This window comes from Apis florea, unplaced genomic scaffold, assembly GCF_048593485.1.
Source record: "Apis florea isolate Af1SG1 unplaced genomic scaffold, ASM4859348v1 contig_2495_pilon, whole genome shotgun sequence".
In the NCBI taxonomy this organism is placed as follows: Eukaryota; Metazoa; Arthropoda; class Insecta; order Hymenoptera; family Apidae; genus Apis; species Apis florea.
The window spans coordinates 1556191-1573871 of record NW_028256595.1 but is presented as its reverse complement, the minus strand read 5'-3'; the positions used below and the strand labels follow the sequence as shown (position 1 = coordinate 1573871).

General features: G+C 44.0%; 1 protein-coding gene across 1 annotated transcript in view; it reads right to left on the bottom strand.

Moving 5' to 3' along the window:
- Positions 1 to 10787, bottom strand: part of retn (retained) — a 78990-nt gene extending 68203 nt beyond the window's left edge. The window contains exon 1 of the mRNA XM_086907012.1: positions 9875 to 10787. Within this exon, the coding sequence (XP_086763138.1) occupies positions 9875 to 9979 (105 nt within the window). The 5' untranslated portion in view covers positions 9980 to 10787. The remainder of the gene's footprint in view (positions 1 to 9874) is intronic.
- Positions 10788 to 17681: the final 6894 nt, after the last annotated feature.

The following is a 17681-nucleotide window of genomic DNA, read 5'->3' as shown; positions in this document are numbered from 1 at the left end:
AAAGAAGACGAAATTAGCTTTAGAACCGTGCGATCACGTTCGAGGAAAAAAATATTTAACGAAAAGAAATTGCGTTACGCTTGTTGTACGATGCAAGGGCTGCAGGCGCATAAATTGTCCGGCTATGCGAGACGATCTAAACAACACGGTAGCATTGGAATTTCATGCATTAATGGCAAGCCAAGATCTACGGGAACGGAAATTGAAAGGTTCTCTTTTCTAAAACCTCATCTCGAAACATACGGTCGGCACGTGCGGCCTTACCCTCCAATGTCCCTTTTGCTAGATACAACTCGAACGAGCTCCAGTGATTCTCATCTTTTCCTCGGTTATCTTATGTAAATACACAAACGAATTCTAATCTCTTTCTCTCTCTCTCTGTCTCGACCATAGACACTACGAATCCGTGTTTTCCTTTCCGTATATATACCTACCTACGACGTCCTTTTTTCTCTTTTTTCTTTCTTTCCTTTATTCTCTTTATCACGATTAAGATACCGTTAAGATCGGCGAGATATCCGTAATTACGTATCACGTAATAATATATATATATATATATATATATATATATATATATATATATATCGTTGGATAGAAAGAAGAGAGCAAAATATTATAATCGGAGGAAAATAAATACGGGATAGAAATTTCTATTCGTAGGAGAGGCAAATAAGGAAGGAGGAGGGAGGGGGGATCGTCTTAAGACCCCCCAACGAGAGGGTCGTCTCTCGATCGATAATCCCAAAGAGATACGAAGGCTCTCGATACACAATGACTATCGATATCGTCCTCGTCCATCTAGGTCCATCCGGAGGCTTCTTCGCCAGTTTTTAAAACATCCCTTCTTCTTCTCCTCCTTTCTCTCCCCCAAAATCCTCCACGCCTCCTCCTCTAACGGAACGTTCTTCGACGTTCAACGGACGCCTCTTCCCCCCATATCTCTTTCTTATCCTTCCATATCCTTCCAGTATTTATCCTTTTCGCCCTCGTACACGCGACGAGGATGCATCCCGGTGTATTCTCCTTTTCTTTCTCTTTTTTTCTCTTTCTTTAATTGGCGGCAATCAAATCGGTAAATAATCGGTAGGTTGTGCAAGAAAATTGTGGACGGAATCGTAAAACGCGATTTCTTTTCGCCGATCGAGATGAGGCAACAAAGTAGGGGCGAGTAACGGCGGTAATTAACGAGGAGGAAGGCGCGAGGAGAAGATATAATGGAAGAAGTCGCGAGCCACCGACTGTATCTCCCGTGTTGTCCTCGTTCGGAAAGAAACGGAGAGATACACTTGTACGTAATCGTCGAAGCTAGAAACGCTATCCCATTACGGAAGACATCAAAGCCAACTTTACCAGCCGATCGACGGATTTATTAAAACGAAAGTAGGGCGTGCATAAAGGTGCATACGAGTTCGAAATGGTGGAAAATCGATATGCAACGATCGGTAATTTCGCGAAACGTGCCGCATTATTATACGTCTCTGCTTAAGTAAAATCAATTGAGGGGTAATAAATATCGATAATAACACGGCTTTGGTCGTGACGATCGAATTCGCTCGTGGTTGCACACGACCCGGCGTATGGACAATTATTGCAAAAGCGTCGATGCGTAAATAAACCCAAGATGCGGTGGATGCTGCGCGATTTTATTACTTAACGTTTCGTGAAAAATCTTCTGTTCTCGATACGATTCTCGAACACAAGTTTGGACGTTTCTTTATACGTAAAGAAGAAATAAATCTTGAAGAAATAATAATCTTGGAATGCTAAAGCTCGAACGAGAAAGCTCGTTAAAGCCCGGCAAAAAGAAATGGCGAGCGGATTTTTACGGATCCACCTTTTTAGGTTGGGTCACGGGGATGAAAATGTGAGAGCGGGGGGGGAGAAGAGAAGGAAAAAAGAAGAAGAAAAAAGAAGAAAAACGCAGAACGTCCTTGCCGAAGTTATAAAGTCATCAGTCTGACCTGGCCGGCGACAGATAGACTTTCTACGAAATTATTTCTATTGTTTGAACAGGGCGGAGAAGAAAAGGAAGCAACCCTGGAATACGCGACGACTCTTGTCTCGCCGATGGTTTCGAAGAAAACCGATCGTCCAAGATAATGTTAAAAGCTATTTTTCTTAAGGCCCTTAATCCTTCCTTCGTGGAATATTCCACGGAGCAACGTTGGGGCAACGCGACTTGCTTGCGATAATCGCGCGACCAAATTTAACGGCCGAGAGGAAATCGGCCGGGTAAATTTTACCTTTTTTTTTTTTTTTTTTTTCTTAGAAAGCACCCGAAACCGGAGGATCAGATCGAAAGAACGGAAGCACGGTAGTTCACGAGCTACCGTTAAAGCGAGATTATTATTTCGCTCGTCTTTCGAGGCGATCGACCTCGATGAAAAACCGGGGAGAAACAATCGGCTTCTTCTCCCCGGGAGTATTTAGGTTAGAAACGGACGCTCGATCGCGGAACATCGAGGTGGGCCATTAATAGTCCACGGAATAGAAGCGTTGGCTAGGATCGTAAAAATATAATTGCACCGATTGCAACGATCCAGGCACCGGTGCGGATAATGATACGTGAATGGGCGAGTTACGGCACACTACGCTCGGTCGGGCATCACTTTCGTGGCAATATATATATATATATATATGCGTGTGCGTGCATTAAGGCACAAAGTGCACTCGTTGCGCAAACCACCATTACGATGCATACGTACAGTTGCATACTGCGAAGCCTCGTTCCAAAGCCGGCGTTCAACCTCCGTGGAACCGATTATTCCACACTATTAAATATATTAAATAAAACTTACTCCCCGATAAATCATTGCATTCCAACGATTTCTACGGATATAGAAATCGAGATATCTCTCTCTCTCTCTCTTAACACGCGAGCACGCCGATTCCTCTCAACACGCGAGAGTAGCACGATAATTTAATAATTCGTTGGAGCGAACGGCGAATTAAGAAAACATCGGAATACATCCGAAGCGTGGAGCAAAGAGAGAGAGAGAGAGAGAGAGGATGGTTTCTCGAGATTTCTCCGGCGTCCAAAGTCAACGACTTTCGGCCGATCGAAACGCGATCCACCGAGTTGGAACGGCATGAAATCGTCTCCTGGCATTGGCTTCATCAAACACGCGTACAAAATTAAATTAAACTCGTCTCTCTTTCCGTTTCTCGCGTGGTTCCACGAACCGGCAGGTAAGAAGGAGTCGACGACCCGACCGACCTGGAGGAGGCCGGTGTACCGAGGAGCCGGAGGATCTCGGACCACGGAGAATGGAGAAGAAGCGTGAGCGCCATCGGTGGAAGAGAGAGCAAAAGGCGCGAGTAAAGTTGAAGAGTCAACAAGAGGGTTCGTGGTCGGTCGTGGCACGTCTCTGGGCTCTCGATGTTTGCACGAGTTCGACGGAGAGAAACCCGTTTCGCCTTTTTCCTCCGCGCCTTCTTCGTCGTCGAGCATGCACGAGCAATCCACGAGAGTCCATCGAGTTGCCGTTTACTTAGGATCCAGCGCGATACACAAGGTGGCTCAAATTAAATATCCCAACCTAGAGTAGGGAATATACATATATAAATATATATATATATATACGTATGCGTGTGTCCAAAAATACCGTGACCATCTCCCTTTTTCTCAACTCGCCGGCCACGATCTTTAAAAACCGATCTTGGAACCATGGAAATCCGATCGATATCCCATTCCATCCTCAGCTCGACGAAACGGAATCGCGATTCCACGAGTTAACGATCCCCGAATAAATTCATGGAAAATCCGGAGAAAAATAATGGAAAGAAGCGTAACGCGGCAGGGAAGGAAGGAAGGTTTTTGCGAAAACTTATCCGCGTGAAATCGGCTTAACCTGTAGAAAACGGTGCGCGTTTGTAGAGGCGGCGCGTAGGGGGTGCCCGGGGAATCGGTAGGCTCGTGCCAGGCCCATTACCTGCATGGGGTCTTTTCCAGCTAAGAGGATCCTACTACGACCACCTTGGTGGCGGTAGCCACCTTATAAGTCTTGCCTAATGGTCGCCTCCTATACCTTTCCCTCCGAGGCGGCGGGGTGTGATAGCCAATTGGGCGCTAACCTTAAGAAAGTCCCACTTGACTCCGACAAACAAACCGAGTTCCTTTCCCCCGAAAGAAAATCTCCACCAACTTTTCGTGCACCAACTCCTCGTGATTTCGCACGGGGAAAATAATTGATCGTCCACTCCTCCTCTTCCTTCCTCCTCCTCCCCCTCCCCCCCGCACCCTCGAACGTTAACTCGAAGGGACGAGACAACGGGACAACGGTGACGAAAAAGTTAATGGAATATTTCAATATCCGCGGGCGGTTACGCGACCATCGCGGTTGGGATCATAAAGGCTAGGATAATTTATGAAGCGCAGTTCATCGAGCATGAAGGAACGAAGGAGAGGCTGTCGGGAATTTTATTCGTTTGCTCGTAATATTCGTGGAGGGAAGGAAGGAAAGGAGGGAAAAGGAAAAAAGGTTGCACTGTTAAGGATACGGAGAGGTTCGTAAGTCGGATAGGGAAGGCATGCAGTTAAAGAACTCGTCAAGACGTCGGATAATTGATAGCTGCGGAACAAGAGAATATGTATATATATATATGTGTGTGTGTGTGTGTGTGTGTGTTGTGTGTGCTGTTGCTAATTCCCAATCAACGATCCCACTGATTCGGATCCGTGTTATGTGTAACGCGAATTCCTGGAATCGATGAATTCGAGAATTACAATCGACACGTAAGATAATAATTCGATGCATTAAGCGAACGTTATCTTTGACGGTGGAATTGCCGTGAGATTACTCGTAAATTTTTTTTTTTTTTTTTTTAGTCATAGATATTCGAAACACGTGAGCGAAAAAAAAAAACTGCAATTATTCATCGATTATTCCTTCAATAATAGTTGGGTAATTATCACTTTTAATAGATGTTGATAAAATCGACCTGAAAAAAAATTATATGTAATTTCGTCATGGTCAATGCGAAATATTACGGGCAAATATAATGCTCGATCACGAGACGATATATTATGCACATTTTACATACATTTTACAATGGAAAAGAAGAGTCGGCATTATATTGACACATACTCGCGATTGCCGCGGCCAACAAATTTCTTCGAACGGCAACAATTTACGTAAATACCGGTTATTAAAATAAATTCGAAATATAATATTCCGTGACGGTTCGCGCTTTTATTTCGATTTTATTTTCGATTTGAGAAAAGGAAAAGAAAAGAGAGAAGAGGAGGGGAAAAATCGAACGCCGAATACAAACACGGATACGAGTGTACGTGATAAAACCGGTAGCGGTGGTCACGGCGTATCAGCGGCCTGCTATTAAACGGTGCACGCGAGGGAATCGAAATCGAAAACAGGAGATATCGGAGGCATCGGCTTATGCACATCGGAGCCGAGAACGGGAGAAAGAACGCGGCGCGGCGCATACATAAAGGCAGGCGTGACCGCGGCACGGGCTTGGACCAATCGCGAGTCAGTCTGGTCCTCCGCTTTTTTTTTTTTTTCTTTATTTCATTCACTCTTTCTCCCCCTCCCTCCACGCGGCCACACTGATTCCCCACTATCGGGACACGCTCTGTGCTCGCACGGGCTCACGGCCCGTGTTGGATCGCGATCACGCGCATTGCGCCTGCAACGAGGAATGCATGCGCGAATCGCGTATTCGACGATGCGCCCCGATCAACCGAGGAGCGCCGCTTTGACGCCATCGCGGCCCAGCCCGATAAAAATCGATCCGATGGATCGAACGATATTCCGTCCCGAAATATCACGATTCGGAATTCCGTTTATCTTTTAATGTTCGCCGTTTCGTTAACGCCATTGCGTCGTGACGTTGTTAAACGAAACGATGCGGGAGAGAGAGAGAGAGAGAAAAGGAGAACGGGCGTTCGATCACGGTTTGAAATTTATTTATTTATTTATTTATTGGAGAAAGTTCGATCGTGGAGACACGAAACGGAAGTATGCGTAAAATGCGCGCGAAATTCGATCTTGGTGTTAACCGTCCTTCGGTTAACTTATCGGTAACGAGTTTTCGAATATCTTTTCAACATGTACGCTACGTAGTATCAATGTACTAGTAGGATATTATGAGTCACTTAAATCGATAAAACATTTTTCCTATTTCAACATGCGTCGCAATTACATTATCATCGAGGTAGCCACACATTAACGAGCAAAAAGAGGAATCCTTTTGTCTTTCTTCTCGGACTGACATACTTCAGATACGAGTTTACGAGATAAAAAGAAAAAAAGAAAAAAGAAAAAAAGGAAGTGGGAAAGAAGAGATTGGTATTTGCAATTTTGGACCCGGCCTTCCCGGGGACCGGTCGTCTTCCGAGGGTCTCTCTCTCTCTCTCTCTCTCTCTCTCAACCATCATGTTACCTTCAAAATCTAATTATGAGATTTTTATAGGGCTATCGTAAAACGGCCGAATAATAGTTGGCAATTCTTCCACGGAGAATGTTAAGGCCGTGCTCAGTCGCAATCTTCCGACAAGATAATAAAGAACAACACAACCAACTTCTCTAAAAAGAAACGGTCAAAGACGTTCTCGAGCTAATATTGGTTCATAATCAAATCCTCTGTCCAACGTAATTGAACGTTTCTTTATCGAGAACATTATATTAATTAACGAATGACGAAACTTGTTGCTACCCATCGTGAAAATTATATCGATTATAGGTACGTGCAACGTTTACTTGTAAAAAGTATTTGCGAATTGTGCCATCGAATATTCGTTACGAAATTTACGAAATTTAAAATAAATAGAAAAAAAAAAAACGGTTAAAAAATATTTCTCATAACCAGGGACGACACTACCAGAGGCTTCATTCCTTGCACGTGTTTCGAGAAGAAACGATTGATTCCTGCTCGAAATCCGGTGGATGATCGATCGATAGAACCTTGAAACGGTACCCTTGTTCCAGGGTGGTACCCGCGACACTGCGACGACAATGGTACCGCACATGTATTACCTGGTCCCGTCGTAACGAGACATGACGTCACGACATGGCGTCTGCAGGTGAAACAGTGAGGTTAGCCGTGTAAGTGAGCGCATTCGCTAGTCGATCCGATTGGCCGAAAGGGGAATCCCCGCCCTTGTGCCGCGCTCTGCACACCGTTTACCTGACGACGGGATCCAGCTAACCTAACTCCCCTTCGACGCACACACACACACACACGCGCGCGCACACTCTCCCTCTCCCTTGCTCCCTGGATCTCTATCTTCACCCGATTATAGCCCTTCCCTTCCCTTCCCTCCCCCCCCCCTCCCGTTCTCGCATCCTTTTCACGGGCGTCCGATTTGCATCACACGCACACACGCACAAACACGTCCTCTTCCACGAGAACGCATCCCTTAATATATATACGTACGTATATACGTACGCGTACGTGCAAATACTCGACGTTATAGAGTGGCGATGGGACACGAGCACGCACGCACACACAGCGGTCGAGCAGCTAAGACCGGATCAACTTGGAACCCCGTGTTTACATCTCTCTCGTGGCGCAACGACAACGCGACGCGTCATTTGCGCCGCATCCGCCAATCGCTCTCCTCGCGAACAGGATACGGATGATCCTTTTTCCCTCTAAGCGAGAGCGAACACTCTCGTTAACCCGTTCTTATTTCTTCTTCTTCTTCTTCTTCTTCTTCTTCATCTTCCTCTTCCCCGTCTTGTTTACCGTGCTATTATCGCGGTGTACGGCGACCGACGAGCGACTTTTCCCTTCGTTCCCGACCGACATGCTGCATCCGCGCGAGCAACGTTACGTAAAATTCGTTAAATATACGCCGCTTGGTAAGGGGGGGGGGGGAGGCCGTGCGTATCGATGGATGATATTTTTAGAACGGACTTATCGAGGCGAAGATCGAGAAACCGATGCTTCCTGAATCTTTGTGGGCCGATCTGGTGATAGGAGGGGGGGAGGGGGGACGGGGGAGGGAAGGGGGGAGGGAGGGAGGAACGATACTTTGGATACTTGGCTACGGGTTATTATTATTCCGTAGCATTGTAACGTGGCCGACATTGCAAGCGTTGGAAAAAGACGTGGAAAAGAATAGGAACGATAAAAAGGAAAGGGATAAAAATTTCATTTGACGTGGGCCAATGGTATCTTCTTTATCGGGCATATATAGGAAATAACCGAAAGATCGAAGCTTGGTATTTTATCTGTTATATAAAATTCGTGGGATAATGGGCGATAATATGGTGTGTAATGTATATAGAGAAGTAATATTTCTATACACGGGATCATAATTTATCACACAATTTATCGGTATTGTTCAATCATTCATATGATTGTCGAAAGATCGAACGCAATAAAACTTATCCCGTATTTCGAGAATAGGAAATTTTCACAAAGGCAAATTCAATTGTTTGTGTATCGGTGAAAATTTTTACTTTAAAGGATATTTGAAATATTTCATGGATGACATCATTGAACGGTTCGTGTATAAGAATATGGTCATTAAAAATTAGTTTCTGTTTACTGTGCAGCCATGACGTCACGATGTCTTACAAATTTTAATAACGTCATTAAATAGTATTAATCAGACATAAAACTTTTTTCGATGCGAATATATGTGCATCTATATAGATATGACAAAGTTGACTATGTTTCTCAATGTTTAAAATGGCGACGAAACAAATATCTACTATCTATGAAAATAATTAATCTCGATCCCTAAATTTCGAAGACATTTTTTTCAATAAAATGCTATTATTATTCGAACAATCGAAAAATCTAATAAGATATTATTCATAAAAAAAGGATATATATATATATATATATATAAGTATCAAATATTTATATAATAAACATCGCGAAATCCATTATACGAATAAAATAAAAAGTACAGAGAATTAATGTCGGATAATCTGGTAGGAAAAGAAAAAGAAAGTCGAAAGTAAAGGGTTGTCGTCGAAGATTAAGACGACTATGGATAAACGTGCCAACAATAACAGTGCTAATTTTAGTGAGAAAACGGCTAATGTATCTTTTTATTCAACACAATTTCCTCGAAATCTTGAGAGAGATCGTCTATCAAAAATATTATTATTCTTAAGATACTCGCGAATACAATTACATAAAATCTTCGTAATATCGATAATTTATTATAAAGTTTGAATTACATATAACGTATATAATACGTTTACAATTATTTAAAAAGATTTTAAAATATTATGATTTACACGGCGCAAATTAAATTTATCAAGGTTTCTGGAACGATCATGATATAAATAAGTCGAATGTGACTTTTATAACGATAGAACGATAGACACATGTATAAAACTCGTAGCTAAGATACATAAAAAACGCGTTCCAAGCGGCAAAGGCAACCAATTCGGCATTGTTTGTAAACCATGCCGCCCTTCTGGCACGTTGTAGCATTTCGGTGTATTTCTAGTGATGTATGCCGTAAATACATAAATACACGGTCGTTCTCTATTGTCAGCCAATTTTATCGATCGACCAGCGACTGATCAAAAACATGTGTAAACACGATACAACGCAATTTTATCCGTCTCAAATTACATTCTTACGTTCGAGTTGGCGAATTCTTCGCTCTATTTGTAATCAATGTTTCCTTTTCGTTTTATGCGCTTACACGATGTTGTTGCATCGTGTAATAAATATATTCGTGAAATAATACGAGTGAAATGCAAATATCGAAATACGACGAGTCTATTGGTCAAGTATCGAAATATCATCGAGAAAATGGTCACGTGATCATCATCTGTCGATAATAATTAAAACATCGAAAAAGTTTTTCTTCTTCGTAAGAAGAACGAAGAAAACGTTGGATCATAAATAAGAAAGAAAAAAAGAAAAATATGAAAACACTCACCAGCGGACTATCGGGCGAATGCTGATGATGGGCCATCGGTATATTGACCACCGCGACCCCTCCCCCAGGGTTTCCCATGTCCTGATATTCGTCGCTCATTTCCATCGCGTAGGATGGTAACGGTTCTCTGTTCTTCACCCGAATTTTGATTGTTTTACCGCAAAGCGGTTGCCCACGACACAAGAGACACCCCCGCAGGGAACCACACGCTGCCAAAATACAATTAGGAAAGAGGAAAGGACGGTTCGCTCTCGATGTTTATCACCGTCCAATATCCCACGCTAGGCCTTGCCCGCGTTCAAAAAAAAAATTCACACCGTGAACCGTACCCGAAACGAACGCACGCGCACGACCGTACGCTTTTTTACTCTCGGTATACACCAGCCTATTGTCGCACCCGCGTGAATCGCACGTGACGTGAAACAAACGAATTAATATCTACTCCGTCGGTAAGTGTCACGTTACCGGTGAGAAGTTGCAGAATTCCAAGTACGAATCATCGACGCCACGAATAAACACTGTTACCGCAACAACGCAAATACGTCCATTTCTCTGGTTAATCCTTCTGAATAAAAGACGGTTGATCTTCCTACTATGACGGCCGTCGAACTGCACTCCTCCCGGAACGTGACAAAACTGGTGACAGCAGTGGAATATCGCCGGGGGGACGTCCTGAGATGTAGGATCGGGGGAGGGGAGGTGTGACGACCGTCAGACTCCGCCCCAACGCCGATTGCTCCTTCGACCACTTGCTCCTTCTCCCAAATCCCCTTCTCTAGTTCTCTTCTAATTCCATACATCAGAGTGGTTTACAGGACGGCCACCAGATGTCTCGGACGATGTTTCTCTCGCAAGTGCTCGAAGGGGCGATCGTTTCTTCATATTCGAATTACATGAATTATCTATGCCAGAGTCTATCAATTGGAATGTAACACATTACACAAAACAACTTTTTGTAAAAATCTACGTTTGTTCATATATTATACGTATATATAATATAATATAATTATAATATAATATAATTATAATATATATATATATATATATATATATATATATATATATATATATATATATATATATATTCACGAACAGGTAGATATAGAAAGAAAAGGGTGTTTTATTATCGTTTTAATTGTCACTAGAGAGATTTTTATTTTCTCGTTCCGATTTCGACGGATCGCAAAGTTTGTAAAACGAAAACGTCTTTAATAAAAAAAATACACGTGGCACGTTGATGGTTGACATGCATGCAGCGATTTTTTTTCTATCGTAAAAATTTACATACGAAGAGTGCGTCCACGACGTGTCCAGCGCTGTACACGAGAAATAATGCGCGCACACCGCGATGCCGAAAGAGACTGGCACTCCACCGAGGAAGGAAGGAAGAAAGGACGGGGATAGGAGAAGGGAAAGAGAGGAAAAGAGGGGAGGAGACTTGCAGCCTAACAGGAGGGGAGTGTGAAGTCAGGGTAAAGAAACAGGAACACAAGGTAAGCAATGGAGGGGAGTATTCGCGGGAATGCAAACGAACGAGGCAAGGGCAACTTTTCTACCGATTTTCGTGATTACACGTGTAATATCTCCATATAAATATGTATATGTATTATCAGAAGCGTGCAATCGGAAGAGAAAGAAAGAAAGAAAGAAAGAAAAAAAAAAAAAAAATCGATCAAAATTGAAAAAATTATACAACAGTAGAATACTACAATATATTTTTGTTTTATCTAATTTTCACTAGCAAATGTATTTCTAGTATTATTTTAATATCTTCATACTTGTTTTACATTTCGATAATTTTACGAGGTGAAAAATAGCGAATATCATCGATTATATCTATTAAAACAACGTATTAAAGGTTTCACCTTGTTAGATACGTAGCAAAAATATACTTGCACTGCACTATGTATATCGAATTTTTTTTCTTTTTTTTTTCTCTCTCTCTCTCTCTTTTTCTTTCTGTCACAAAAAGAAATGAAAATTCGGAACGGAAGAATTAATAATTTTTATTCGAATCGAAATTCGAAATTTCAACAATCCGATATATTATCCGATATTTATCCATAACGATGAAACAACTGACATGTTTGCACTCGCGTCCCCTTGCGATCTGACACTCGGGTATTCGGTCGGGTTCGCGATCCCCTCTACCTTTCCCGCGCTTTGGTAGAAGCGTTTAAACGTTCGCTGGCGGATGGAACGAACAGGCAGGCAGGCGAAATAGCATCCAGTGGGCGGAGGCCTAGGACGCCAACGCCGTCGCCTGGCAGCGCATACCGAGTTGCGGTAGGCGGTAGACCGATGGTAACGCCCGGCATCGACACCTCCCTCTTTTCCTCCGCTCTTCTTTCCATCCGTGTCTCTCTCTCTCTCTCTCTCTCTCTCTCTCTCTCTCCCTCCCTCTCGTCCTTTCCGTTTCCTTTTCGATCTTTCGATACTCTCCTTCGAGCGCCCTGTCGGATAACGACCCCTGCGTCGCAAACTCGAGCGTGGACGCCGGAAATTTTCGATACGGCAGCAACTCTCTCTCTCTCTCTCTCTCTCTCTCTCCACTTCCGTTTCATCCCGGGAATCATCCTCTCCGAGGCGGGGTATCACGAAAAAGAAATTTTTAACCGCAATTTTCAATCGAATCCTATCGCGAGGATGTCTCATTCGATTTGCTCGATCCTAAGAAATATATAGATAGCGATCCGTATAATTCGGCTCACGCCTATACATCTATTTCCTCTATTTTCCGCACGCTCGGAGAATCCGTCCGTTCGCGATCCCCCGTGCATATTTTGTATCATGTTCCATCGAAAATATGGCGGCGCGGTAAATAAGTCTCGTAATTGGCTATGATTGCAACGATCATATTCGCGATACCGCGGCTACGAAATAGAATGCCAGTCACGCCAGTCCCCATTTATTAGACGCTAGATCATACGTTTTCGATAAGAAACGCGCGTTTTCCAGGAAACAGATTGAATTATTATCCAGCGATGAAACGGTGGTAATTTAAATTTTCCTTAAGCATCGAGAGAAGGGAAATATATAACAATCTCGAGAACACGATCGCTGAACCGTATACCTACGTATTTTGTCCGCGAAATCGGCCGTAAAAATGGTAACATCGTACGGATCTGGCTATTCACTCGTGAACAATCCCTTGTGTTTGTTCACGCGCGGCCGCCCGTTTACACTCGAAAACCTAAATGAAAATAATCGAGCGATACGAACGAATACGCATTCGTTTTCATTATGCGTCGAAAAAGGACGCATATACAGGGATTAACTTGTTTGAACTATCCTTACCCCTTTCCCGAATTCTACGTCAAAATGATATATTCAAGTGCTAAATTACCAATAACTCGGACGTTACGGAATCCGGTGATTTGCCAATCTCATCGATTAACGTCGGTGAAATAACAACATTAATTAAGGAAATGTTGGGATGAAGCTTAGCGGTTGAATGGCGAGAAAAAAAGATTCCCACGAGGGATAAACGGGCTTCGATGTCGCTTAATTGCCGGACAACGTTGTAACCAGACGAAACCATCGTGTCTTCCTTTTACACTACATCACGGTGAACGATGCAGAACGTCGAAGGAGGAGGTCGAAAAGTGCGCAGAAGCGAAATGGCAATGGCTCGGTCTCATTTATATTTATTCCGTTTCTTTCTCTCTCGATGCTCGTAAATAACGTGTTTCGAATTCATCCGGATTCAATTTGAAGCAAAAGGCTGTGAAAGGGATAAAAAAAAAAAAAAAAAAAAGACTAGAAAAAACACGAGAAGGGGAAAAAACGAGAGAGCGGATGGAATCGTGCAAAAACGTTGCGAGAGTTACAATATCGGAGGAGCAATATGTGGCGGACTGGATATCCACCCTCTTTAACTCTTCCCCGTCCCGTTCGCTCTCGTTTCCTCTCCTCCTTCCTCCTTCGTCCTCCTTCTTCTCGCCGTGTGTAGCTTCGAGTCCTGCAGCCTCTCCCCTCTCGTCCTGTTCTCCCGCGCATCTGCATGCACCGCGCGTCACATACACAGGCAAGATGGCGTCACATACACTGTGCCCGTGGTACAAATTGCAGGTAATTGCAGCCCGCGGAGAGGGCTCTCCTCCTCCGCCTCGGTGGAGGGGCGAGAGGGAGAAGGGCAGGCCGAGGTGGAGAGCGTGTGAAACTGCGAATTTTATGATTTACAAACGCGATCCTTTATAAGGGTATATGGATCTACGCGAGGGAACGAGGCGAGCCGCGGTTAAGATCCGCCCCTGTGACCTCCGCGGACCAACCGCGAGATAATTGCACGCCACGGACGCACGATTTACGATTTCGTCCGTGTTGGCAAAGAAGAAGAAAAAAATTCGCCACGCTTTCGTTTCGAATCGCGATTCAATCCGTCCGAACGGAAATTTTAATTTCGTGGAAGGAAGGAGGGATTTCCCTTTTCAAATATCTTCGACTAGGAATTTTAAATCGAGTCGAGGGGAAAATGGTGGAAAGGGAGCGGTCGAAAGCGTTGGCCGATTCGTTCTGCCGTTTGCACCGCAAGTGGAAACCGATCGCCCATCGAATTTCCGAGTCGGTAAGTAGTCATTGTCCGTCACGGTCTTTCTTGGAAGGTCATCAGACCTGGCCAAGGATCTCGTAGTTCGACCTCGTCCGTTTTAATTCGAGACGTTAAAATGTTCTCGACAATTTTATATAGGTGAGCCCTATCCCGGAACGGAACCAATTTGAAACCAATTCAAAGCCTCGATTTCGATCATCAAAAATTCCTCCAAATTAATTGTAATTTGGATGCACGTTACTTGCGTATACACGGTATACAAGCACCTCGCCGGAACTATACACACGCGTTATCAATTTCGCGTTGAGGAAGTTGGGCGTAATTTATTCGTGGTACGTTATACGCGCACGTGTTCCCACCACGTCCGCCCGTATGCTCGATTCGTATAATCGAAAAAATTATGGCAGGAAAAGCGAAGTGGCCGTGAGGGTAACGACTTCCATCGTATTACGAAGCAAGTCCCCGGGTAAGTGCATTAGCCGAAGCGTTCACGGATTAAGTCCTGACAGCGGTCGGTTCATCCTTGCCCAAATACAATTTCCGTTTCGAGAAGTAGCAACGATTTTGCGTTATCTCGATCTTCTAAGATTTCCCTTCCTTTCCTTTAAAAAAATTAATTGGCCGGCAGAAAGATAATCGGTCGTTAGAACAGATTATCGATTGTTATCCATTTGTGGACGGCCCCCTTTTTGTTCTCCGTGGTTTTCATATCACGGAATACATAACGGAAACGGATGAATAGGAGAGTTCGCCATAACTCGAGCCTTCTAGGGAATATTCGCGGCTTGGAATGGGGACAGAAAGGATGTTTGAGAAGCCGCGCCTCGGGACGTTTTCTCGTTTCTTGGCACCTTCGATTGACAATTCTCAGGCCTGCTACGAGGTTCCAACTATTTGCTCTCTCTTTCCTCCTTCCTTTTCCTTTAAAATCGTCTCTTTTTTTCGCCTCTCCTCTCTCTCTCTCTCTCTTCGTCTCCGGTGTACACATGTGGACGCGTTGTCGGCACACGCACAAGCGTGCACAACACCGAGATGTACCGAGAACGCAAGTTAACTATTACGGGGCCTCCTCGCGCTTTTATAGCCCATCTGGGTGGCGTGGCATACCACCGCCATCTTGTTAGCCACGATTAAATATTGATGCAAGAACGGAGAATCCAGAGTGAGAATGTGTTCGCGGAATCGGATCGCGGGAATCTGGGACGTGGTGAGCAATTTCCAATTACGCTAGGCCCGTTCCCTCCTTCTTTCCTCTCCTCGATGAATCACGAGATCGAAACGGGCGCCGATACTTTCGACGATAATATAATTTTATTATTATTTCGAGGGGATTGGATGGAGCGAGCGAGAGAAAAAGGAAGAGGGGGGGGGGAGGAAGAGAGGGAAAGAGGGAAGGAAAAAACGGCGAGAGCGTGCATGGAACGCAACCGGCCATTAAAAAATAATGCAAATTATCCGACTCCATTATATATCCTTTGGCCGATTTCGTTCCTCCGTTTCTTAGAACCCGATCGATTTCTTCGACCGCCGCACGCTCCTTTTGTCCCGAGATCTTCTTCTTCTTCTTCTTCTTCTTCTTTCTCGGGAATCTACGAAATCTCGGCCGGCTGTCGAACGATGATCGAAGGAATCGAGGAGGAGGAGGAGGATCTCTGGTCTAGCTGAGGGATGATGCGACGAACGCAATTCAACGGCTCCTCTCCGCCAATTTGCCGGTGCGTGTCCATTATTGTGCAAATCGGCGAGCAGCAGATTGCGGTTGACAATGGGGGGGATCGTGGTTCAAGTCGTTCGTGGCCCCTACGGGGTGGCGAGCCACCCCATCGTTAGCGTGCCGAATCAACCGGAAATTCCAGCTTTCGTCGCTTCCGTATTCACTCGCCGGGAAGAAAGGACAAGACGCGCGTGCGGCGGAAGGGGAGGTGTCGAAGGAATTAGCTCCGAGGTGAGATAATGCTCGTCCGCGTATATAACCGTTCTCATTCGATTCTCATGAAAATATTCGTTTATTATCGGGTGAAAAAGAAGGGGGAGAGAGAGAGAGAGACCTCTGTTGAGGACTGCTCTCCCTGTTTCCAGATAATTAGAGATCGACGGGTGTCGAAGACGCCACCTGGTCCATGCTAATTCCTTCGCGTCCCCCCCAACTCCTTCGGCTAATCCCGTACCGTTGAACGAGATTTGAAAAGTGGAAGGAACGACTCGAACCCCGTTCTTTCGAGTGGGGTTCAAAATTTTTGAAAACAAAATTATTATGATTTATTATTGGTAAAATGGTTTGTTAAAGGGCCGAGATTAATTTGTCGAAATTTGCAAGAAACAAATGTTATTAATATAACGACTGAACGGGTGAAAGGAGAGGCGTTTGTCAATCATCGAGAAGAGTCAATCCTCGAGAAACTTTGAATGACGCCATTACGATCGGTTGCATTTAGTAGTAAACCGCGACACTTATATATATATATATATATATATTATAGGCGCTTAATATCGTTAAAGCATTCTTTTTACGAGGCATGCACGATTAAGAAAGGCAAATATTAATCCGTGCCCGTACCGGGCGTGTAACGCGAAGAGAAAAGGCCAGGCAAAGGGAGGCCAGGCGGAGGCGGTTGCTCGGAAGACGGAGAAAGATTACCCCAAAACGAGACAACCGTGAGTAGATCGCTTTTAGGATCATTAATTATCCTAGGAAGCGCGAGGAACGAGCAGGATACCGTGCACCGCGACCAGCAGGGACGAAAGGGATGCCGAAGATGACGACGAGGGAACGGAGGGGAGAGGGAAGGGAGACGGCGAATGTCGCCACTGCAAACCGAAATTACCGTCAAAGATTAATGATCGGGGGCTTTATTACAGGTATTTATAGTCGTGTTCTAAAATCCAAAGCGCGGTTAACATTTCGGTTAATAAGACCGATACCGTGAGACGTTCGAATTTAAAAAAAAAAAAAAATTCGTCGCTCTGACGACTTGGTAATCTCGATTGAAACGAGATCCCATCTATCGATATTCTTGTTAGGAAAAATATATTGAATCTAATATTGTATTTGTAATGTTAAAGGATGCATAGAATGCTAGGGAATATTTTATATACCAAATAGGGAAATATATCGTTCGAAAGGTATAGACACTTTCTGAATAGATTCTCGAAGAGGTTATAACTCTTTGTTTTGGAAATTTTTCGAAATAAAGAAAAAGACGTCAGGGTAGATAAAGCGTGAAGAACGAGAATATTTCGTCAATTTTTTAACTA